Source organism: Leptonychotes weddellii, chromosome 1 (assembly GCF_054177405.1).
Source record: "Leptonychotes weddellii isolate Sample4059 chromosome 1, ASM5417740v2, whole genome shotgun sequence".
Taxonomy (NCBI): domain Eukaryota; kingdom Metazoa; phylum Chordata; class Mammalia; order Carnivora; family Phocidae; genus Leptonychotes; species Leptonychotes weddellii.
In genome coordinates this window covers 15,347-39,745 of record NC_138369.1, presented here as the reverse complement: position 1 = coordinate 39,745, position 24,399 = coordinate 15,347, and the positions used below count along the sequence as shown (strand labels likewise).

The 24,399-nt window shown below is 57.0% G+C and overlaps 2 protein-coding genes across 3 annotated transcripts in view; one reads left to right on the top strand and one right to left on the bottom strand.

The window, feature by feature from the left end:
* The window catches only part of CIMAP1D (CIMAP1 family member D), a 6,430-nt gene extending 5,554 nt beyond the window's left edge, over positions 1 to 876 (bottom strand). Inside the window, exons 1-2 of the mRNA XM_081803362.1 lie at positions 811 to 876; positions 697 to 724 (exon numbers count right to left, since the gene is read on the bottom strand). Of these exons, the coding sequence (XP_081659488.1) occupies positions 697 to 724; positions 811 to 876 (94 nt within the window). The remainder of the gene's footprint in view (positions 1 to 696; positions 725 to 810) is intronic.
* A 1,527-nt stretch (positions 877 to 2,403) lies between these two features.
* On the top strand, positions 2,404 to 22,136 carry MIER2 (MIER family member 2). Of its 2 annotated transcripts, none has more exons than XM_081821206.1 (13): positions 2,404 to 4,805; positions 5,957 to 6,099; positions 10,989 to 11,114; positions 11,550 to 11,673; positions 12,627 to 12,718; positions 13,114 to 13,183; positions 15,910 to 16,061; positions 16,775 to 16,856; positions 16,950 to 17,044; positions 19,115 to 19,239; positions 19,326 to 19,453; positions 20,264 to 20,693; positions 21,138 to 22,136. In XM_081821206.1, the coding sequence occupies exons 2-13, from the start codon at positions 5,965 to 5,967 to the stop codon at positions 21,157 to 21,159; spliced, it is 1,581 nt and encodes a 526-aa protein (XP_081677332.1). In that variant the 5' UTR covers positions 2,404 to 4,805; positions 5,957 to 5,964; the 3' UTR covers positions 21,160 to 22,136. The 2 variants fall into 2 exon arrangements, with proteins under 2 accessions (XP_081677332.1, XP_081677396.1); XM_081821270.1 differs by having other exon boundaries at positions 2,405 to 4,805; positions 5,978 to 6,099.
* The last annotated feature ends 2,263 nt before the right edge of the window (positions 22,137 to 24,399 follow it).

Below are 24,399 nucleotides of genomic sequence, written 5' to 3'. Positions count from 1 at the left end.
CTGTCTCTCATTCTCTCTCTCTCAAATAAATAAATAAAATCTTAAAAAAAAAAAAAAGTGGGCGCCTGGGTGGCTCAGTCGGTTAAGCGACTGCCTTCGGCTCGGGTCATGATCCTGGAGTCCCGGGATCGAGTCCCACATCGGGCTCCTGCTCAGCAGGGAGTCTGCTTCTCCCTCTGACCCTCCTCCCTCTCATGTGCTCTCTGTCTCTCTCATTCTCTCTCTCAAATAAATAATTAAAATCTTAAAAAAAAAAAAAAAGTCCTAGGAAGTTAATACACGAACATTTTTTAGAACAGTGAGGGCCGGGGCGCCTGGGTGGCTCAGTCGGTTAAGCCACTGCCTTCGGCTCGGGTCATGGTCCCGGAGTCCTGGGATCGAGTCCCACATCGGGCTCCCTGCTCGGCGGAGAGCCTGCTTCTGCCTCTGACCCTCCCCCCTCTCATGTGCTCTCTCCCTCTCATTCTCTCTGTCTCAAATAAATAAATAAAATCTTTAAACAAAACAAAACAAAACAAAACAAAAATCCTCCAGAGCTTTCCTTTGTCCTCGGGGTAAAGTGCATCTCCTCCCCATGACCCTCTGCTCAGTGATGTGGTCCCCGCAGATCTCCCCCTGCCCCCACTCCCGCTCTCTGGCTCCCTTCCATTTCTTCCTCGGAGGGACTCCGCCTTCTCCCCTCAGTACTGTGTATACCCGCTCCCCCTTGTTTGTTCTCCGTGTCCTGGTGAGACAGGTAAATCGCGTGGGTGGAGACGGGCAGAACCTGTTTCCCCATTGACTGCCGTGCACCCAGGGCTGCCTCCTCACCTGGCCCAGCGTAAGTGTTGGGGAGGGGGGCCGCCGGGTGTAGGTGGAGGCTCTTCCTGCTGTCATTGTGTAAGGAATCACTTTCAAATTCACGGTGTGAAAACGACGATTGCTTTATTACCTTTTGTGGTATGGAGGGTTCGCTGGGCTCAGTCGGGCAGGTTTCACTCAGGGTCCTCATGCCGTGGCCGTCGGCTGGTGGCTGGGGCTGGAGCTGACCCCAGGGGAGGAAGCTTCCCTGCTCACACGGGGTGCTGCTGGCTGGGACACCTCCCCAGGCCTCTTTGTGTGGCTTGGGCTTCCTCACAGCGTGGTGGCTGTTGACTGTCCCAGAAGATACCCGATGGAAACCGAGCTGCATTTTAAGTCACATGGAGCCCCCTGCCCAGAGTCCCAGACCCATCCAGGTCCCCAGAACCCCACTTCTGGAAGGGGGAGGCATGCCAGCGTCACAATGGGAGGAGAGCACGTGGGTGCCGCCAGTTTGGAGTGTGGAATCTGCCACGTCGTCGCTGTGGGTTATGCTGGGAAGGGCAGTGGGAGGAACCTGCCCGGGGAAAAGGGCCCCTGCATTCCAGTCTCCTAGTGCCTGGCCTCCGCATTCGAGGGTCCATCAGGGTCCACCTGAGAAAGGACTGACGAGCTCGCCTTGTCCTTGCCAAGACCTGGGTTCCCCACTGCTCTGGGACCACATCTCTACTGGTCCTTTTCTCCTAATTCCTTTAAGCCCCCTCCCAATCCTGTTTTTTTCCACCTCTGCAAAATGGACGGCTTTGACTCTGATGGAAACATCCAGAGTGTTCTGAACAAAGGAAGTAGAGCGCCTGGGAATCCCACTGTTGAGGGTGGGCTTGCATCTAGAGGTCAGATGTTGGGGCAGGGGAGTTCCTTGGTGAGTTTCGAGGAACCTGGAGTCATCTGGGAATGAACGTGGGGATCTGAGGCGACTGGGTGCTGTGAGCAGCACCCCCTCACCCCCGGCCCCCGCCCCCTGCCCTAGGGGATGGAGCTTCCCTGCTGCTGCCCTTTCTGTCCCTCCCAGCTGTTCCTCTTTGCTCCTTTGCCTGAGTGTCCATGTCAGATAAGGGCCAAGTCCTCCTCAGACCCTGCCGGGGCCCTCGGACCACCACACCTGAGGCCCTGCTGCAGGTGGGTGCTGCGTGGGAGTGGAGTTAACTCTCCCTGGAAAATGGGCCGTCCAGACTCTGCCCTCGCTCCGTTTCCCCGTTAGAGCTGTGGTAGCAAGAGACAGAAAGCCTGCCCTGGCTGAGATGGGAAAGGGAGCCCAGGGAGGCTGGTGTATCAGCAGTCTGCAGGGTCCTAGAGAGGGCCCAGGTGATGTCAGAGGACACTTAGGGTGCTGGCCCTGCGCACTGTGTGGGCTAATGGCTGTTCCTGGAAGGGGAGGCCGCCCGTGGCAGGTCCCTGTGCGCTCTGCTCCCTGCCTGCTTCCAGCCACTGCTGGCAGGTCCCCCCCACTGACCGCCTCTGCCACCCTGGGGCTGCGCTTCCTAGGACACGGCCTGCTCAGAGCTCAGAACCGCCCACGCTGTTGGCAGAGGCCGCACCACATAGCCACACCCACACCCACTTCGTGTCCCAGCCCTTTCTCGGGGCTTTGCTGAACTTTCATTTACGTGCTGCCAGGTACAGTGAAGGGTCTGTAACGGGTCTTTGAGTCACAGAGCCCGAGTGGGAGTTTGTGATTGCATTGCTTACATGCTGTGTGAGTTGGGGTGAGTGACTTGATCTCTCTGAGCTTAGTTCCTTGCTTCTCTTAGTAGGTGAAGGATTACACAAGCTCTTGAGGTTTTCTTGAGGACCCAGTGAGGAAATTCTTAGAAAACTTTTTTAAACCCTAAGCCTAATTTTATTATATATTCAGATCTTTTCTGTGTGTGTGCAGACAGCTTTGCTGAGGTTTATTCATACAATTCATTTTCACGTGCACAGTTCAGCGGTTTTCAGTACATTCAGAGCTGTACGACCATCTGTGGTCAGCTTTAGAACATTCCATCGCCCCAAAAGGAAACACTACCCCGTCAGCGGTCACTCTCCATCCCACCCCAGCTCCCGGCCCCCACGAGCCCCCTTCCCGTCCGTGGATGAGCCCGTTCTGGACGTGTCACCCACGTGGACTCACACCCCGTGTGGCCTTCTGTGTCTGGTTCCCTCCCTGAGTGTCGTGGGCTCGGGGTCCATCCCTGGGGCAGTGCGTGTGGGCGCCTTGCTCCTGCTCGAGGCCGCAGGACGCTCCTGTGTTCTGCTTTGGTTCGTCTTCATCGGCTGATGGACATTTGTATTCTTCTCACCTTTGGCTCTCGTGAAGGTCCCACCATGAACGTTCACGTGTGAGCTTCAGTGTAGATGTGTGTTTCTTCTCCCTTGGGCATCTCTTTCCCTTCCGCTCCTCGGTTTTCAGGTGGGGCCCTGTGATTTAGACTGACAAAAGACAGATTATTGAGAGAGAAGTAAGCAGTTTATTAACTCATGCAGCACACATCCCGCAGGAGAAGTCACAGTGAGTAACCCAGGGGGTGGTCAGGGCTTGGGCTCCTGTGGGCATGTCAACAGAAGAGTGGCCCCACGTGACTGAGTGTCACGACACAGAAGGACTTAGAGTCTGTCTGGGCACCAGGTCGTGGGAAGGTGGCTACGCAGGGAGCTAGTGGAAGGCCTGGCTAGTTAGTAAGGTGTGTTTGTACACGAGCTCCGTGCTAAGCTGCTCCCTGCCTGATTTGGGGGCAGGAGGGGAAGCACCCACATGGGACTTATGTCTGCTGTGGAGCAGGCCGGGGCAACGCAGAGGTCATCCTGTGTCTGTTTTTGCTCAGTTGGCTTCACCTCAGAATAACCCTAATGCCGAATGGCGTATGTTGGGACGACAGACTCTGACCCCTTCAGTGTCTGCCTAGCAGTGGACTTGCTGGGTTGTCCTAACCCTGCTTACCTTCTGCAGGACCGATGACTGCCTCTCAGACCTCCTGCTTAGCGTTGCATTCCCTCCTTTGATTTGTGTCTTCCGACGAGCATTTTCTCGTGTGCTTATTGGCCACCTGTGTATCTCTTTGGAGAAATGTTTGTTTAGATCCTTTGCCCATTTTTAAATTGAGTTACCTTTTCATGAAAGGTAAACTCGTAAGAGTTCCTCGTGTATTCCAGATGCAGGTCACTTCTCGTGATCTGCAGACCTCGTCTCCCTCTGTGGGTTGTGTTCTCACTTCCTTGGTGATGTCCTTTCAGGCGGAAACGTTTTTATATGTGTATTTTTTCTCTTGTTGCTTATGCTTTTGATGTCCTATCTAAGAAACCATGTGTGTGTCCAGGGTAACAGAAGATTTATTCGTGTGTTTTCTTCTAAGAGTTCTAGGTTTTAGATCTCATATTGAAGGTCTTGGGTCCGTTTTGAGCTCATCTGTGTGTGGTGTGAGTAGGCACTTGTCTTCATTCTTTTGCTTGTGGACTTCCTGTTGTCCCAGCACCATTTATTGGAGAGACTGTTCATGCCCCACTGAGCTGTTTGTCACCTTTGTTGAGATTCAGTCAGCAGTACGACTGTGGGTTTATTTCTGGGTTCTCAAGTCTGTCCCCTTGGCTTATGTGTCTAGCTTTATGTCAGTGCCACGCTGTTCTGATTACTGTAGCTTTGTAGTAATTTTGAAATCAGGAACTGTTCTATTTCAGGATTGTTTTGGCTTATCTGGGTCCCTGGACTTTTTGTATGATTTTGGGAATCTGTCACTTTCATCATAGAAGCCAAGGGAGACTCTCCCAGCTGAGGCCACTTCCTGAGGTTGCCTGGGGAGTCGGGCTCTGAGCTGTACCTGCTCCCCGGCGTCCTGCAGAGACATCTGCCAGTGGGTTCCAGACCAGCCGAGCCAACCTTGCTTCTGTTTCTCCGCAGGCCTCCTCACTGGAAAGGCAGAGCCCTGGTGTGGCCTCCTGCCTCGCTCACAGCCTGTGCCCGGGGGAGCCCAGCTTGCAGACCGCAGCAGGTACCCTCCTTGCCCTTCCCCTCCCACTGCCCAGGGCTACCAGGGCCTCTGTGGTTGTAAGAGACAGCGTCTTGCTCAGCCAGGCAGAGCCGGACACAGTGTGCTGGCTCCCAGAGTCCAAGGACAGGGGTGTGGGCCTAGCAGCCAGGACTCTCTCCTCGTCTTCTAGTGGGGGCAGGGCAGCCCAGGAGAGGACCAGACGGCCTCTGGCCTGGGGTGGCCCGCCAGCCTGGCAGGCACCTCAGCCAAGGCAGGAAGACTGGGTTTGGTGCTGGGTGGGCACTGTTCCCAGGTGCTCTGCACCCCCTGCTCCCGAAGGTGGCCCCTTGCAGCTCCCCCTCTTCCTGCGTGTGGACCCAGGTGGAGGGAGGAGGCCAGCCTCAGCCTTCACTGCTCCCTGGCCTGGGTGGATGCAGCCCTCGCCATTTCCTGTTGTCTTTGTTCTCTTTAAATTTGACTTACTGAAGAAGACCAGAATGGAGAGAGAGCGATAAACGCATCCTGGTTTTTTTGGGAAAACCAAAAACCTGGCCACATCTGCCCTCCATTGGCCCGTTGCGGGTGGTTGCGCTGTTGTCCCGCTGAGGCTGGAGGAAGGACTAGCATTTGTTGGGCCTCCTGTGTGTCCCCCGCACCGTGCTGTCCCTGCGGTGACGTGTGGGTGTGTGCACACAGCATCCCCTCCCTTCCAGGAGCTGAGGGCCTGCCACACGGGGCACCGGCCCTCCCGGGGCCTTCTGTCCTTTCTGCCCGCCCTAGCTCCCCTGGTGCCTGTTTCTTCCCAGTCTGTGGGGTCCTCCCCACGCCGCCGCAGGGGTGTGTGCTGAGGGAGACCGGGCGAGCCTCCAGGGCTGCGCATCCCCCACGTTCCCACAGTGCGTGCGTACGGCACGGTCAGCTGGCGTGCTCTTGCCTTTGCAGTCCTCCGTGGTGACGGACCGTGCTGACGACCAGTGTGCGCACACGCACACGCACACGCAGCCGTTCCCGTGTGTACGCACGAGCACACGTGTGCACGGGGCCACAGGCTGCGGGGCTTGTCCTGGTGACAGCAGGGCCACTGTCGGGTCCTGCCCCCGCCGCCCTGCGCCTTGCATGATGCTTGGGTCTGTGGGGTGAGCAGCCCATGCAGGCTGGCGTCTGCTCCACAGTGGTGTCCATGGGCTCTGCAGACCATCAGTTCAACCTCGTAGAGATCCTGTCCCAGAACTACGGCATCCGGGAGCAGTGCGAGCAGGCCGTGGGAGACCCAGAGAAGCCCGAGGGGGAGCTGGAGAAGGACTTCATTGCCCAGGTACTTGGCTGAGCTGGTCCCCTCTGCCCTTGTGTGGGTGGGGCCCCCTGGGCAATGTCACGTTTCTGCGTTTGGCGGAAGCAGTCTGCAGGCTGCTCAGATTTCACAGGGACACGTACTGTCTGTGTGTCCGTCTGTGAAGCACCAGGCGCTGTGCTAGGAGCTGAGGTCGCGGGGGGTCAGGCCAGACCTGGTCGTGCCCCTGGGGCTTTAGGGCTATAGGCGTTAAACACACTGTTCTCCCTTTTTTGGCCTCAGAACCCCCTTTATGCTCTTAAAAAATTATTGAGGATTTCTTTTTCTTTTTTTTTTTTAAGATTTTATTTATTTATTTGACAGAGACAGACAGCAAGAGCAGGAACACAAGCAGGGGGAGTGGGAGAGGGAGAAGCAGGCTTCCCGCCGAGCAGGGAGCCCGATGTGGGGCTCCATCCCAGGACCCCGGGATCATGACCTGAGCCGAAGGCAGATGCTTAACGACTAAGCCACCCAGGCGCCCCCAAAATTATTGAGGATTTCAAAGAGCTTTGTGTAGGTTATATGGTAAATGCATTGTTAGTAGAAACAATTTATAAAATTTGTAAAATTGAAAAAAAATAATAGGGGCACCTGGGTGGCTCATTCGGTGAAGCGTTTGCCTTCAGCTCAGGTCATGATCCCAGGGTCCCGGGATTGAGCCCCGCATTGGGCTTCCTGCTCCGCGGGGAGTCTGCTCCTCCCTCTCCCTCTGCCCCTCCCCTTGCTCTCTCTTTTTCTCTCTCTCAAATAAATAAATCTTTAAAAAAATGAAAAAATAACCTCTAAAAAACAGGTTGGGGGTGCCTGGGTGGTATAGTTGGGTGAATGTCCAACTCCTGGTTTTGGCTCAGGTCCTGATCTCATGGTATTGGGATCGAGCCCTGTGTGGGTTCTGCACTCAGTGGGGAGTCTGCTTGGGATTCTGTGTCTCCCTCTCCCTTATGTTCTCACTCTCTATCTCTCTCTGGAATAAATGAACTTTTGGGACTTCATCAAGATAAAAAGCTTTTGCACGGCAAAGGAAACAGTGGACAAAACCAAAAGACAGCCTACAGAATGGGAGAGTATATTTGCAAATGTCTTATCAGATGAAGAGCTAGTATCTAAAATCTGTAAAGAAACTCATCAAACTCAACACCTTAAGAACAAATAATCCAGTCAAGAAATGGGCAGAAGACATGAACAGACACTTCTCCAAAGAAGACATCCAAATGGCCAATAGACACATGAAAAAATACTCCACATCAGTTGCCACCCGGGAAATACAAATCAAAACCACAATGAGATATCACCTTATTTATACCTGTTAGAATGGCTAAAACTAACAAGACAGGAAACAAAAGTGTTGATGAGGATGTGGAGAAAGGGGTACCCTCCTACACTGTTGGTGGGAATGCAAGCTGGTGCAGCCACTCTGGAAAACAGTATGGAGGTTCCTCAAGACGTTAAAAAAAATAGAGCTACCCCATGACCCAGCAATTGAACTCCTGGGTATTTACCCCAAAGATACAGACGTAGTGAAAAGAAGGGGCATCTGCACCCCAGTGTTCATAGCAGCAATGTCCACAATAGCCAAACTGTGGAAGGAGCTGAGATGCCCTTCAACAGACGAATGGATAAAGAAGATGTGGTCCATATATACAATGGAATATTACTCAGCCATCAGAAAGGATGAATACCCAACTTTTACATCCACATGGATGGGACTGGAGGAGATTATGTTAAGTGAAATAAGTCAAGCAGAGAAAGATAATTATCGTATGATCTCACTCGTGGAATATAAGAAACAAAACACAGGAGCGTAGGGGAAGAGAGGAAAAAATAAAACAAGATGAAATCAGAGACGGAGACAAACCATAAGAGATTCTTAATCATAGGGAACAAAATGAGGGTTGCTGGAGGGATGGGGGGATGGGGTAACTGGGTGATGGGCATTAAGGAGGGCACATGATGGAATGAGCACTGGGTGTCGTGTATGCAACTGATGAATCACTAAACTCTCTCTCTGAAATTCATAATATACTATATGTTAATCAAATTTAAATTAAAGAAGTAATAAAAAATGGAATAAATAAATCTTAAAAAAAAAGAAAACCCAAAAACAGGTTGGGGAGAAGAGTGGAATAGCTTTATATTTTCGTAAATGCAGGAGCGAACATGAGAACCCAGCTGCTGTCTTGTTAATTTGTTCTTCTGGTTGAAGTAAAATCTGGTCTCATACAGATCTGTTCTTGGAAGAGGGGAGAGTACTTAACCAGCTTCTCGGATAATTGTGGATATCCCTTGATGCTGCACCCAGACCCAGTAAGTGGTAGCTTTGTGACGGGTGCAGAGTGGCTTCTACAATCATATCCTGTGAACTTTCTGGACGTGATTCTGTTGGAATCTCTTGGTGGTGAACTTGCTGTGTGATCCTATTACCTTCTGCATGGTGAGGTGTTTGCAGCATACTGGTTCTCCAGCCTGCCCATCTTGCAAATGTAAGTTCACACTACCAAGTCTGAGAACCTCGCTTGTTAATTCCATAGACGGGGGGCTTAACCAATGTAGTTGTGGAGGCCCTAAGTCTGCATTCAGGGTCAGGCAGGGTTGTTTCTGCTGAGGGCCCTCTTCTTGGCTTACACACGGCTGCCTTCTCTCTGTGTCCTCACGTGCCTGAGAGCAAGTAAGCTGTCTGGGGTCTCTTTAAGGACCTAATCCCACCGGATCAGAGTCCCATCCTCACATCCTGTGTAACTGTAATTCTTCCTGCAAAGGTCCATCTCCAGATACGGTCACGTTGGGGGTTAGCGCTTTGGCATGTGAATTTTCAGTTCGTGAAAATATCAACACTGATTTCGTCAAACATCTTTAAAGTATTGAGAATTTTAAAATTTTTTAAAGCAGTGATCACGGGGCATTTACCTAGTTTGGTGCCATTTATCGCTTGGTGCCAGTTTGGTCTTATAACCAAAGACAAAAGTCTTCTCTTCGAAAAGGAAAAAACAACTTAAAAAAGTTTAAAATGAATTTAAAACATCTCAAAATTAACCAAAAACTGGAATCAGCCATGTATTAATTAAATGTCTCACCTAGGTTTTCTTCAGATATAATATTTAAAAACTAAGATCAGAGAAAGACAAATGCCATGTGATCTCTCTCATAGGTGGAATTTAAGAGAAAAAACAGATGAACATAGAGGAAGGGAAGGAGAAATAAAGTAAGATGAGAACAGGGAGGCAAACCATTAGAGATGCCGAACTCTAGGAAAGAAGCAGGGTTGCTGGGGGGAGCGGTGACTGGGGGACGGGCCTCAAGGATGGCACGTGATGGAGAGAGCACTGGGTGTTCTATGCAACTGATGAATCTCTGAACTCTGCCCCTGAAACCAATCCTACACTATGTGTTAACTAATCTGAATTTAAGTTAAAAAAACTGATTGAGAAAGAACGTGATTTCCAAGGTAAAAGCAGGAACACTGCCGTTTTTGTATCACCTTCACAAACGATACTGCAAATTTATCAAGCTCATGTTGTCAGATCCAGATTTTCGAAAAAGTTTCTTGCTCAGAAGCCTGAGGTTTGCTGTTGCAGCGAGCACAGTCCGTTGTTTGTCTGGAGGGATGGCTGACCGGGCTCTTGTCTGCGACGTCTGCGCGGCGCCCGGCAGGAGGCCTGGCATCACCTGCCGGCCGGTCTGTCCCTCAAGAGCGGAGCTGTGCGGTGGGGACCGCTGCCGCAACTCTCGGGCGCTCCCGCACAAACCCGCACGTTGGGGGTGGCAGGCACTCCCGGTGCTTCCCCTTCCTCCCACGGAAAATGGAAACGACATCTGCTCCGCGAGAGCGAGGGTGCAATCAGGAACGTTGCACGGGGCATCCTCGAGGGAAGCGGCACGTTTACAGCTGAGTGGGTGGCGGGGAGGGATGCCCGCTGACGGCTTGCCGCTGTAGGGTGCTGTGCCCCACCCGTGACTCCCTCCCTCAGCACGCATGCTGGCACGGAGGGCAGAGGTAGTGCCGTCGTATTCTCAGGAAAGTCACTGCGAAAGGGTCCCAGGCGTCCGGGGGTCGTAGGGCCCCTGTGTTAGTCGCCCAGCGGGCGCACAGGTAGAAAGCGTGAGAGGCATCCTGAACGTCCCCGTTAGCGGGGTCCTGGAGGGTGGGAGGGGGTGCTCGGGCTCCACGGGAGGGGCGAGGGCGGGGCAGGAGCTGGCCTCGGGGGGATGAGTGAGGGGGGCTGCTGGTGTGAGGACGTGGTGTGGCCCCACAGCGTCGGCGTCAGGAGCAGAGAGGCAGGCGTGAGAAGCGGTGGCCGGGGACAGGACTGGAGAGGAAGGTGATGGTCGTGCGCGTCTTCCTCCCCAGGCCGCTTCTCGTCCTGTTGTCTCCGGCTGTGTCCGTTCCCTGTGGTGGGCTTGAGCCTCCCTTCTCAGTCAGCTGGGCTGGGGTTGCGCTGCTGGCGAGGGCTGACAGCGTCCTGTTGCGTCCACGTGGTGGACTGCTCCCTACCCGATGCGGACGTTGGATTTTACCAGATGTTTCTTGGATGGCCATGTTTTCCCCTTTACCGACGTCTGATTTACTCTGATTTTCCGACGTCACCAGGTGTGGTGGTAGATTTACAGATGTCGAGTCATCCTCCGTTGCTGGGGTTAAGCCTGGGCAGGACCCTGTGGAGGGAGAGGCCATTCCTGGCCCCACTCTTCAAGGCTGGGGACCTCGGGCACAGAGCGGATCTCTCTGGGCACAGGTGTCTTGTCCCTGCCTCTCCGCGGGGTTAAGGGAGTCCTCGGATGCAGGACTGGGGTCTGGCTGGGGTTAGCTGCTGTGAGTGCGACGGAGGGGCTCGGAGCCCCGAGCAGCCCCTCCTGACGCAGCCCTAATCCTGCAGAGCAGTGACATGCCCCTCGATGAGCTGCTGGCCCTCTATGGTTATGAGGCGTCAGACCCCATCTCGGAGCGGGAGAGCGAGGACAGTGACAGTGCAGCCAACCTCCCGGACATGACCCTGGACAAGGTGCGTGGACTGAGGACGGGTGTGACGGTCCCCCGCACGGTCTGAGCTGGTGGTCCCAGCGGCCGCAGGCTGGGCTGGAGCAGGGGCGGAGTGGAGGCCGGCGAGGAGAGAGGCAGCCCAGTTCTCCTGGGCCGGGCCCTCCGGGTCCTGACAGGGCAGGTGCCGGCAGGGGGGCTTCATCACCGGAGGCGGAAACTGCCTGCTTGGTGGGGAGCGCGGGGACTCCCTCGTTCCCAGGCTGCAGGGCTGGGCTCAGGGAGGGCCCCCTGCTGGCCTGCCCTTGTGCCTGGCCTCTCTGTCTGCAGAGGGGGAGGAGCATCCAGAGTGGGCTCATGGCATCAGTCACCGTGTTAGCACTGTTACTCGCTATTACTACATGTTATCTTGAGGTTGTCGAAAAAACCACAAACACGTTCTTTGCTTTCTTGTTAAAAGGAACAAATAGCGAAGGATTTGCTTTCAGGGGAAGAAGAGGAAGAGACACAGTCGTCAGCCGATGACCTGACCCCGTCTGTGACCTCCCATGAGGCCTCTGACCTTTTTCCTAACCGGAGTGGACGTAGGTGTCCCCCCTGCTCCTCCCCTCGGGTTGGCCCAGCGTGGCTCTGGGATGCAGATGGAGGGGCCCCGGGCTGCGGGGGGCCAGCCACTTGTGCTCCCTCCTGCTCCTCCCCTCGGGTTGGCCCAGCGTGGCTCTGGGATGCAGATGGAGGGGCCCCGGCTGCTAGGGGGCCAGCCACTTGTGCTCCCTCCTGCTCCTCCCCTCGGGTTGGCCCAGTGCAGTCTGGGATGCAGATGGAGGGGCCCCGGGCTGCGGGGGGCCAGCCACTTGTGCTCCCTCCTGCTCCTCCCCTCGGGTTGGCCCAGTGCGGTCTGGGATGCAGATGGAGGGGCCCCGGCTGCTAGGGGGCCAGGCACTTGTGCTCCCCCCGCTCCTCCCCTCGGGTTGGCCCAGCGTGGCTCTGGGATGCAGATGGAGGGGCCCCGGCGCCGCTCTGGGATGCAGATGGAGGGGCCCCGCGCTGCTGGGGGCCAGGCACTTGCGCACAGATGCTTCGTACCCCGTGGGTGCCCTGACCTCAGTCTGAGCTCCTCTGGGCTTCCCACCTTCCTGATGACCTGTGAGCGGAGACTGAGTGGTTTTGGTTGACCTGAGGAGGGACAGGTTCCTGTAACTTGCAGTCTGTCAGGTCTGGGGCAGCGGCCTGAGACCGTCCTCCCCTCGGCTCTGCCTGCCTGTGCATCCTGTGAGGCTGGCAGGGCGAGGTGCTGGGCTCAGGGCTTGGCAGGGTAGCGACCGCAGCAGGGGGAGGCCTCCTGAGTCCCCAGTCCTGGGCCGGTTGCACACCCATCATGTGGCCAGGGTGTGGGCCACACTCCTCAGGAAAGGCACAGTGTAGGGGTCCGGTGGACGGAGAGTCGGGGGGAGGTGCAGTGGCGCCCAGAGCCCGCTAGCCAGGGTGGGCCCCCCGGAGCCATGGGCACGACTCAGCTGCTCCCCTTTCCCCAAAGCCTGCTTCCTGGCTGATGCAGACAAAGAGCCTAGCTCTTCCACCTCTTCCGACACAGAGGAGGACCCTCTTCCTGCCAACAAATGTAAGAAGGTGAGTGGCCCTGACCCAGTGGCGCCCTGAAAGTGGGTCTCTGGCCCTTCAGGGCAGGGCTGAGCATGTGGCTCCTGAGCAGTGAGCTGGGCTAGGGGCTTGACTGTGCTCTTGTCCCTGTGATGTGGCCCGAGGTCCCGTCCTGGGGCCTTTGGGCTGGACCTCAGAACTCCTGGGTCCTCGGGCCTCACCCCCGTTGCCACGGGATTGGCTGTACCAGACGGATGGACAAGTGGGTGCAGACACCGTCACTCACGCCCACACCCTTCTCTGCCTCTCGTGCTCAAGACCACAGATGAGCCTGGGGCTCTAGGCGGCCGCCCTGGGGCCCATGTCAGCACCTCGTGGCTGGGCCTCCCATCAGCCCTGACTGCCTTGGGCCCTTGCCTTTGCAGGAGATCATGGTTGGGCCTCAGTTCCAAGCCGACCTCAGCAGCCTGCAGTTGGACCGCCACGGTGAGAAACGTAAGTGGGGCCTTGTGAGCGTGGGAGACGGGGAGAAGAAGCGGGAACCCCAGTGTAGCCAGGAAGGAACTTGCTGCGTGCTTACCCAGAACCAGTTCCCCAACCCTTGGAGGGAATCTGAGGGGCAGGAGGACATGGACCAGTTGACGTCCCCTCCCTGCTCACTGCCCCTCCGCTCGGCACTGTGTGGTCCTGCTGCCCTGTGCATCCGGCACCCGACTTCCCTGCCCTCGGCTCTGTCCACCCTGTCCTGCCCAGGCCCTTGTCCTCACCTCTCCAGGTGTGCACACATTTCCCCAGCCGGCTCTTCCCGTGTCTGGCCTTGTCCCAGATGACCGCCAGAGACGAGTGTCGCTCTGTCCTGCCCTCTCCTTAGGGCACTACCTGTCCCGGACTTGATGGCCCCACTGGAACATGGAGCGAGGCCTGTTGTCCTTTGAGACAGGCATTGTCGTGTTCACTGACAGGTGAAGAAAATAGGAAGTGAAGTCACCTGGCTCTTGACCCAAGTCTTGTTTTCCTGGCCCCAAAGGCCCTGTGGGCCCAGGCCTGGCACCCCTGGCTCAGGAGTCTCTCCCAGGATGATTCAGTCGCTGAGATTGGCAGTGAGGTGGGACAGAGGAGACAGGGACTTGCAGCAGAGATATCGAGGCCTTGGGCTAGGAGCTGGGATGTGGGCTTGGTGGCACATGCTTGCTCCGCCGTAAGCATTTGGGTAAAGGAGGAGACAGGACCATGCAGGTCAGCTGGGTCATGGGGCCGTGCAGGTGAGTCTGTGAACCTGACGACACATGAGACCCTCCTCCAGAGAAGGGCACCGGTGCATGCTTCTTAGCTGCACTGTCAGGCTGTCCTGAACGCGTGCAGACCTCAGTCTGGAACCCCAGCCTTCACTGAGTGTGGCATTCGGGCCTTTTCCACTTCCAGGGAATGGCTGGTCCTTGGTCCCGAGGGGGTGGGAGCTGGCGTCTCCCTCCACGCACACCTGGGAAGTTAAATCCATAGTGTGGCACGTGGACCTTGTATGCCGTTTCCTGGTGTGGAGGGACCACATTGCTCATCCGTTGTACCGTTGGTCGGTAGTGCGGTGGTTCCCGTGTGCAGCTCCGGATGTCTCTGCGTGCGTCGCTCTGTGGACATACGCGCTCTTCCCGGACAGATGTCTGGGCGTTGCCTGGGCTCCCTCCAGCGACCTGCGGAGTCCCCGTTGGCGTACGTCCTCACGCACGCTTGACAGCGTCTGTGGGTGGGGAGGGGTGTCTTGTTGTGGCTTTAATGCGATTCTCTGGAGAGCGATCTTGTTTACTGGCCGTTTGCAGATCTCTTGGGAGGCACCTGCTCAAGGCTTTTTCCGCATTTTTAGATGGAATCGCCTTTCTCTGTCTGATTTGTGGGCGTCCTTCTGGCGTTCTGGATGCAGGGCTGTCTTCGGCTCTGGGCACCACCACGTTTTCTGAACCCAGTTGGCAGTGTCTTCACTTGCGATGACGTCCGAGTTGTCGGTGTTTACTCTGACCGTACTGTGTTTCTGTGCCATTAAAGAAGTTTTCGCAGCAGCTCTTGTCCTTTATTTTCCCTGTCGCGTAGAAAGCAACGATCCGACTCGATTTAACGTTGAGTGTGTGGTTGGAGGTGTGGGTCAGGAGTCCTTCAACCCGTGCCGTGTTCTGGCCCTGTGACGGGACACGCCGTGCTGGCCTGCTGCACCGCAGAGGTGCCTGTCAGAAGCGGAGTGTCTGTCACGCGTGCGTGTGTTGGGCTTCTGCGCGCTGGCGTCCCTTGAGCCGCGTCTGAGACCGTGCCCGTCCTCCGGCGTCAGGAGCCTGATCGTACCTCCATAGAAGTTGCTAGCTAGCTCGTCGGCTGCTTGGTTTTGCCGAGAGCTGTGCTGAACGCTGAGGTTGCTTTGTGGAGAGCGTGGATGGCAGCACGGTCCACGCCTGCAGGTCCCACCTGTGGTTTCCCCTCCTGAAACCCAGCGGTGCTTTTGTAGCAGTCTTGTTCATACCCAGTGGCCCCTGTCTGTGCTGCTGGAAAAGGTCTTTTGAAAAATGTCACGTGTATTCGATTTGTCAGTAGAAATGCAGTTCGTTATTTTAATTGATCTTGCACACAGTGAGTCCGCTGAGCTTATTTCCAGATTTTGGTATTTTGTAGGTTCTCTTCAATTTTTTTTACATACGTGATCGTGTGACGTGGGACGACAGCTTTACTTCATTTTTTTGCAATCTTTGTGTCTTTTGCTTCTTTTTGTCTCCGTGTTGTACAGGAGGGTAAAGAAGAGGTGAGAGAGGACGTCTTGTCTTGTTCCCAAACTTGGGGGAAGCGTTCCATGTCCCATTTAGTATGTCGTTGGCGGTAGGCCGCTGTAGATGGTCTTTGTCGGACGAGGAAGTTTCCTTTTGTTAGCAGCTGGCAGTTTGAATTCTGTCACGTACTTTTTTGTGTCTCCTGAGACCGTCGTTTTCCTTCTCTTTCATTCTCATGTTGATGGGCTTTCAGACATTAGACCAACCTTGCGTTCTGGAGTAAACGCTCCCTGGTCGTGAAGTACCGTCTTTGGTGATCTGTGCGTAGTCATTCTTTGCTACGCACGAGAGAACTAGGCGGGTCCTCCAGAGGTGCCTGGCAGGCGCTTCTGACGGGGCTCTCAGAGGAGGGGGAGCTCCCTAGGTGTGGGGACGGACGGTGTGCCGTGACGTGACCCCAGCACTCCTTCTCCACAGTCTACGAGAATGACGACCAGCTGCTCTGGGACCCCAACATCCTCCCCGAGAGGGAGGTGGAGGAGTTCCTGTACCGGGCAGTGAAACGGAGGTGGCACGAGATGGCTGGCTCGCAGCTCCCGGAGGGAGAATCGGTGAAAGACAGTGAGCAGGTGGGGCTGCCACACGGGGTGCAGAGGGCCGTGGTGCTGGAGCACCCTGAGCCGGAAGCCAGCGGCTCAGGTGTCTCGGGGGACCACGCAGGGGCAGGAGGGGAGGGTGATCAGGCATGGAGGGGCATGGGGAATGGAAAGGCCACCCCGGGAGGGTGGTGGGGGAGGTGTGCCGTGAAGCTCCTGCCCAGTGTGGTCATGTGATGGTGACAAGTTGAAATGCAGAACACTCATTATGACAGTATGAGCACCCCCAGTGTCCCCGCCCCTGAGGGTGATGTGAATGCCCTTCCAACATCCTCGTCCCTGAGAGTGATGTGAATGTTCCCCTCAACGTCCCCGCCCCTGAGGGTGGTGTGAACGCCCCCCCAACGTCCCCACCACAGAGTGATGTGAATGCTCTCCCCAACGTCCCCACCCCTGAGGGTGGTGTGAACGCTCCCCCCAACGTCCCCACCCCTGAGGGTGGTGTGAATGCTCCTGACATCTCTGTCCCTGATGGTGGTATGAACGTCTCCCCAGTGTCCCCATCTCTGGGGGTGGTGTGAATGCTTCCGACGTCCCTGCCCCTGAGATCGGTGTGAACGCTCCATCCCCGCCCCTGTGGTGTCCCCACCCCCAGGGGGTGGTGTGACTACCCCCCAGCGTCCCTGTCCCTGAGGGGCGTGTGGGGTGAGGTGAACAGGTGGGAAGTCAGTGTGGCTTCTCCCCAGGCGCTTTACGAGCTGGTGAAATGCAATTTCAATGCAGAGGAGGCTCTGCGGAGACTGCGGTTCAATGTGAAGGTGATCCGAGGTGAGCGTGTAGCCCCGGCCTTCCCTGCCCTCTGCTCTTGTCATGTCCTGGACACTGCTGACGATGCCACTGTGCTCTCCCTCCTGCTTGCAGATGGGTTTTGCGCTTGGAGCGAAGAGGAGTGCAGGAACTTTGAGCATGGCTTCCGAGTGCATGGGAAGAATTTCCACCTGATCCAGGCCAACAAGGTGAGGACGCTGTCCGCCCTGCTCCTGCCAGGCTCTAGCAGTGGCTCTCTGGGGCTGGGAGGGGCTCGGGAGGCCAGGCACACGTCACCTTCACCCCACAGTGAGGTTGGGACTCCCCTGCCCGGCCTCCTCCGAGCCATGGCTGAAGCCCTAGTGCCCACCTCTGGCTCACCATACGCCCCTTGAGGTCTTGTTCTAGTCTCTGCTGATGTCTGCTGGGCCACCTTCCAGTCCCAAACGAAGGCTCTGGTTTGGGGAAAGACCCTGCTTAGGGCTGAACTTGAGTAGTCTTGTCTGTTCTTGGGCCGTTGGCACTGCTTTGCCATCTCCTTGCCACCGTGCTCAGGGCCCATGCCAACCTTGATCCTACTCGCAGCCCTAGATCTCCTAATTTCCTCAAAGGACGTGGGTCCTTCTGCCACCTGCAGCAAACCTCATGATGGGAGGCGTTGCTGAGTGCCAGGTTACCCTGCCTTCCCCTCGACCTGGGTCATTGCTGGCGTCTGCACGTCCCACAGTGATGCTGTTTGCCCGTGGCTTCGTGCGTGACTCCTAGAGGGGCCTCTTGGCAGAGCCCTGGCCCTTCTGCCATGCAGCGTGGGACATCTGCCTGGGCGTGTTTTGTGGTTCTGTGTCAGAGCCTGAGTTTTTCTCTGTCCGTCTCCCCACCTCACCCCTCATCCCAGTCTGTTGTTCTGTCCTTCTAGGGCCAGTAGCCCTGGCTCCTCACGGCTCATGGGAATGTAGGTAGTAGGGAAGGGCCTGGCGGAAATCGGGCTCACGTGCAGGCCTCAGTGTCTTTTCCCAGGAGCTTGGGGTGAATGAGGTGCCTGCTCGGGGCTGGCGTAGGGACAGATGGTGCTTAGCTGACCATGCCCAGCGTGGTGTTGGACCCGTGCCTTGTGGCCTGCAGTTTCCTGCGCACTGTGTTTCCACCACAGCCCAGGCCACTTCTGTGAGCGCAGTGTTGTTGGCACAATGCCCTTGTTTCCTTTGTGCCCACCCACCCTGGTGATGGCTGCGGCCTCCCTCTCCATGCATTTCAGGCTTCTGCTGCAGCTGGCCCCAGGGAGACCACGGAGGACTTAACCCCTGGCAGGATGGATGCGCCAACAGGTCTCATTGAGCAGAACAGACAGTGTGTGTGCCCCTGTCCCCGCTGCTCTCCAGGTCCTCCTTGGCCTGCTGTGGGGTGACCCTCCAAAGTGGAAAGATGCCCCAAATCGGTAGAAGAGGTTTCTAAGAGTTTTTTTTATAATTGTAGTGTAGTTGATGCACAAGGTCACGATAGTGTTAGGAGTACACCAAGAGTACAGAACCGTGATGGACAGTCCCGTGCATCAGTTAGCATGCAGCACGATAAGCGTGGTCACCTTCTGTTCTCGTACGATGTTGTCACGGAGTCGCTGACTGTATTCCCTGTGGTGTTCGTTTGGTCTCCGTGATTCATCTTATGCCCTGAGAGGTTTTGCAGGTGGAGTCCAGCTGTGTGCTGGACACACGTTTGTGGCACCTTCTCTTCCCAGGATGCTTCACATATAAGGGTTTATTTGGTTTTCCGTGTCACGCTGTAAGTACGATCTTGAGTTAGTTTCACAAACCCACAGCATGTCCTTTAACGGTGTCTTGACGGCCCTCGTGGGCAGCTCTCCCGTGGAGTGTCAGTAACACTCTGCACTCTGTGGGAAACGTGGGCTCACACATTGTCCTCTCTGGGCCAGGGGCTCTGTCTCTGGGTCTACACCAGGGTCATCTCTCCCCCGCTCTCTGGGCCTGCGAGGGGCATGGTGGATGCCGCTGTCTTCAGGAGCTTGTGGTCTGGGGCGAGGAAGGGAGACACTGGACACGTGGTCCCGAAGTGAGGAACAGGGTGCCAGGTCCACACCAGTAGGTGGTGGGCTCTTTGAGATGGGGTGCCGTCCTACTTTAGGTGAGGGGATGTGCCTCGGGGGCGGGTTGGAAGCGGGTGACGGGGGCTGCAGGCGGAGTCTTGCTTTGTCCAGGAGTGGCGGTGCCAGGACCCGTCTCTGCTCGTCTGGGGGCCGAGGTGACACATCTGCTGTTCCGCAGGTGCGCACCCGGTCCGTGGGCGAGTGTGTGGAGTACTACTACCTGTGGAAGAAGTCTGAGCGCTACGACTACTTCTCCCAGCAGACGAGGCTGGGCCGGAGGAAATACGGCCCGCCGGGAGCCACGTGCGTGCAGCGGGCTGCAGGGCCCTGGGGGGGGGAGGGTGGGCGTCCCCGGCAGGCATCTCCCCTTCACGGCACACTCTCCACAGGGATGCAGACCAGGACCTGGACGTCAGTGACCCCGACGGCACTGGTCGCCCCCGCTCGTCGCCGCCCCTGCCCCCTGCTGCTGACAGCCTGGGCTCTGGGCAGGACCCCTTGGCGCGGATGCACACAGGTGAGAATGTGGGGTGGTCCCTGCCCTTGGGAGAGCCCTGTTCCCACTGGTGCCTGGGCCTGGGCCCCCGGGGCTCTACCCCAGAGAGCGGTCCGTGGGGGTGTCGCGTGCATGAGTGGCCACGGGGGACTTGCTGGCTTGTTGCGTGGAAGGGTACACACGTGTCCCGTGGCCCTGGATGGCACGTGGGAGGTCTCCTGGGTGTCCAAGGCTCCCTGGCGTCCAGGCTCAGGGCCGCACAGGAGCAGACGGGGCCCAGCTCGGGAGTGGAGTTTCTGACCGTGACCACAGAGATGAGAATGAGGACCTTGGCTCTGAGTCTGTTGTACTCTGGGGTTTAGATTGTTCCAGAATCTGGTTGGTTCCGTGGTTTGCCTAAAAGGGGGACGGCATCTTTCTACTTCTGGAATTGCTGATCACATAGATTCCACATTTATCCGCACTTTGCCTTCAAGCTTCTCTTACTCTGTTTTATTTGAATTTCTTTGAACCTGATGTGTTTTGGTCTTGGTTTCAAAAAACAGGAGTTAGGACCTCCCAGTTCAGGGCCGTCAGCCCAGGTGCACAGTTTCCCTGTAACTGGTTTCTTTTGTGTCTGTATTTTATGTCTCTGTGAAAATACCTCCGTGGAGAGGGGTCCACCGGCTTTGCTGGACCCGCAGAGGTTGGGCAGGAACCCAGCGTAGGTTGCAGTCTGAAAGCATGAGTGTGATTTTAATGGGGTGTGCTCTCGCTGGGATGGCTGTGGGTCCCAGGAGAGCTGGTGTGGGTGCCCCGGGGGCCCAGCCTCAGCTGTGTTCTCCCCCGCAGAGCCGCTGAGTGTAGACAGCGCGGCCGGCAGTCTCAGTGAGCCTGGGGAGAGCTCCGACAGCCTCCCGTCCTCGGAGCCGGGGCCTTGTCCGTTCCAGCAGCTGGACACGCCCCCAGCCGTGCCCCTGCCCAGGCGGCCCCCTGCCCTGGCCGAGCCAGCCTTCTACCCCCCGGCCACAGCCCCTCCAGAGCCTGGCAGCAGCCCGAGACTAGCTGTGGACTTGACCCTGCCCGGGGCCCTCCCCGAGGAGCTGCCTCTCATCTCCAGCCGTGTGGATGTGAACGGAGAGCCTGAGGAGGCCGTGGCTCCGGCACAAGTGGCCTTGTCGGTCACCGAGTTTGGACTCATCGGCATTGGGGATGTGAATCCCTTCCTGGCTGCCCACCCAGCGTGCCCAGCCCCCGGGCTGCACTCGGAGCCCCTGTCACAGTGAGTGCGGCCCCTGCCCCGGGTCCCCCTGCCCCGGGTCCCCGCCCCCCAGCCTCAGGCTGCGCTGTGGAGAGGGGAGGGCTGTGCCCCGAGGGCCCGAGGATGGCTCGGCCACATGGAGCAGGCTCTGGTGGTTTTTTTACTTTTATTCTGTACTTGTAATTCGGCTTATTTATTTTTTTGACTAGGTAATACATTCATATGGTTCAAAATCCAAAAAGGTACAAACGGGGCCGGTGCCAGGCTCCTCCCGCCCCTGCCCCAGCCACCAGCCCTCCCCAGGCGCCACGGACAGTGCTGCCTTGGGGAGCCTGTCCACCCGCACAAGTGAAAACACGGTCCGCTGGGGGAGGCGAGGTCGGGAGCCACGGTTTCAGCCCACGGCACCCAGGCCGTGCCGTCTGTGGGACTGGACTGACCTTTTCTCGGTCTCTCCCCCTGCAGCTGTAACGTGATGACCTGTTGATCCCTGGCCACGGGTGGGCGTGCGTGGCCCGGGCTGGACGTGGGGCCACCGCGGGGCCTGCCTCTGCCAGTCTTCCCGACCCCTCCCCTCCTCGTGGGCCTCGGGTAACGCCTCCTCTGCTTCAGAACACGGCAAGGACAGGGCGAGTGGTGGCCGGGCCACTGCCCTGCCGCCCCCACACACAGGATGGTGCCCTCGGTGCCCGGCACCACGGTCCGTGCTGTCCAGGCTGCTGCCCCCAGCGCAGGACCCATCGGGCGGCCAGAGGCGGAGGGCCCGGCCCCGTCTAGCCAGCAGAGGCGAGGAAGGTGGGGAGATGGGGCAGGATGCTGCCCCCACCAGCAGCCTCTGCCCGGGGCACCCTCAGCACTCCACTTGGCTCCATCTCCCTGCACCTGGCAGGGCCACAGTCTGCCCCAGCCCGGGGGTCGTGGGCAGCTGCTACTCGGTGCCAAACCCCGTGGGGCACAGAGCCATATACCTCGACGTCGGCCCCGCCTGCCCTCGACCTCCACCCTGCTCTCCACTTCAGGAAACGCCGCACTTTACGTCCCCCGCCCCCCGCCTCCTCCCTGTCTCCAGCCCGGAGCAGCCTCGGGTGTGGGGTTGGGACAGGTGACCTTGGTACCAAGGCGCCGTTGCCTGAGCACTGAGGGGCTGGCTCCAGTCCGTTCCCCTGACCCCGTGGGTCATACTTCTGTTGAAGCTCCCCAGCAAGATGGTTTGGGGTCCTGGTCCTTCTCGTTCCCAGCTTCCCTCGTTTTATTTATGTTTCTGTTTACAAATTGGAGTGGGGTCCTCCACGGGGCCAGGGCAGTGCTCCCCAACCCCTGGGTGTCACCAGGAGAGGGTTTTGGCTCGAGCCCGTCTGCAGCGTTGGCCTCGACCTTCCCTCACCCCACCAAGGACCACACTGTGAAGTGATAACTGCCTTGAATCCCTTGCTGTTTTATTTATTAAACTTGATTTGAAGTCCATGGGTGCCTCGTGGTAGATTGGGAGGACGGGGTGTGAGGAGGTGCTGGGGACGGCCGGTCACTTTGTGGACCCTGTGACCTGCTAAGTCGTGGCCAGGATGGCATGGGGCTGCGGGGGCGCTGGTCACGATGACTGACACGACGGGCTGCTTTGATGTGAGTCAGACCCCGGCCACAAAAACCACAGCGGACGCAGGGGCGGGAGGAGCCCTGGGTCCCATGGAGGAGGCCCAGGGTGAGAGCACGAGGGTAGAGGCTCGGTGGGCCAGGGATGGTCGATTTTATTCTGGGTCTGGGGCCCTGGAGGGGTAAGCAGGGGCTTGAGACCACTTTTCATAGCTCCCTGGGGTTGCTGCACGGGGGTGAGGGGTGGGGGGCGTGCAGGAGCTGGAGCTGGGAGGGGTGCAGCCTGGTGCCTTCCTGGGAGGGAGCAGGAGACTCAGTGGGAAGGGGGGGTGCAGTCTGGCTGGGACGGGGCAGGAGACCCAGTGGGGAGGGGGGTGCAGCCTGGCTGGGAGGGGGCAGGAGACACGGTGGGGAGGGGGGTGCAGCCTGGCTGGGAGGGGGCAGGAGACACGGTGGGAAGCGGGTGGGTGCAGCCTGGCTGGGACGGGGCAGGAGGGAGGGGGCAGGAGAGTTGGTTGTCCAGTGCTGGGAGCCAGGGTGTGTGCGGGGGTGGGTGATGTGAGAGGGACTTCAGAAGGATTTTAATTGGAATGTTTTCCCCAGTACTTGAGAGAAGTTGCTCTCCTGTCTTCTGGTTGGCTCTGCTTACAACAAGAAATCTGCTTGTCTTAGTGTGTTCTTACTGTTTTTAAGATTTTTATCTTTCATGCTATTTTTTTTCTTTTTGCCTCCCTATTCAATAATGCATCCCCTCATATCTTTGCTTCTCCTTTCGTATTGTTAGAAATATCTTTTGAATGTCACTTTATTCGTTTCCTCATCCTGTATAGTTGGCAGTAAATCACATTCTGGGTAAAGGAGTGAGTAAGGGGTTTGTTCCCTCACAAGTGAAGAGACATAGAAACACGTCCATAAATGCTGCATTCCGACACGGTGCTTCATCCCGGAGAAACAGATCCTAAAACATTTGGCTTTTCTGGAGACTTCACACGCCCACGTGTGATTGTGTGGAGACCCGAAATAGGGCTTCCTGGCTGGTTTGGAGCAGTTTGATCAGGGGGTGCCTTGCTGTGTCCGCTTCGTGCATTCCGCGGTCCTCCTTGTCTTTCTGTGGCTTGACGGCTCCTGTCTTTGAGCGCCGAGCGGTATTCCAGCACCCGGACGGACAGCAGGTTATAACCCACTCTCTGCCGAAGGACACCTTGGCCACGTTCGGGTTTGGGCAGTTGTGGATAAAGCCGCTGTAAACATCTGTGTGCAGGGTTTCAGACCTGCGAAAGCCCAGAGCTGCATCGAACGGTGAGGGTCTGTGTAGTTTTGTGGGACAGCGTTTTGCATTCCCGCCGGCTGCTCTGCGTCCTCACCAGTACTTGGTGGCGTCCGCGTTCTGGATTTCGGCCATTCTGAGACCAAGCGTGGCCGGAGCTCATCCTTGTCCGTGGCTTTTGAAGGTGGCTGTTTGTGCCTGGGCTCACTTCTCCCTTTGGCCCCGGGTTCGCCGGTGAGGTGGTCTGTCCCTGTAGGTGCTGCTGCGTGGATGGCGGCTTCGCGGCCGGCGTGCTCCCCGCTCTGTGGGCTGGAGAAGGCCCTGTCCCTCTACTTCTGAAGCACTTCTTAGTTTTATTTTACTTTTGCCAGATATAGGGTTCCTGGTTGACTTTCTTTCACCATTTTGGATATGTTTCATTGACTCCTGGTATCTGTTGTTTCTGATGAGAAGTCCCTGTTTCTGCAGGTCTGTCTCCGATGGGGTTGCTTGTTGTGGGTTTGGCGCCGGCGGGTTGATGGGGACGCACTTAGGTGTAGCTTGTCTGCGGAGCTGTTAGGGCTTACGGGTGGGTGATGCCTCTCCTAGGTTTGGGGCATCTTGGCCATTGTTTCTCCCGACATCTCTGCTGCCCCTCCTAGTGTCTGGCTGCACAAGGTGACCCCAGCCTCTCAGACGCCGGCCAGTCCCCCACGTTCTTTAACTCACACCTTGTACATTTTGGTTCTAGTGTGTGTATTTGGCTTTTTCCGTTTCTCTACTGAAATTCTTCATTTTCTACCTTTTCCTGTAGAAACTTAACCTGAATCTTCGTTGTTTTCACCTGTGGGTCACTTCTGGATATTACTTCTCTTAACCGTTTTCCTCTGG

Coding starts and splice junctions, on each gene's coding strand:
- MIER2 (XM_081821206.1), top strand. CDS start 5,965: ATGGGCTCTGCAGACCATCAGTTCAACCTCGTAGAGATCCTGTCCCAG. Junction 16,062..16,774: donor CGGTGAAAGACAGTGAGCAG/GTGGGGCTGCCA, acceptor GCTTCTCCCCAG/GCGCTTTACGAGCTGGTGAA. Junction 17,045..19,114: donor ACCTGATCCAGGCCAACAAG/GTGAGGACGCTG, acceptor GCTGTTCCGCAG/GTGCGCACCCGGTCCGTGGG.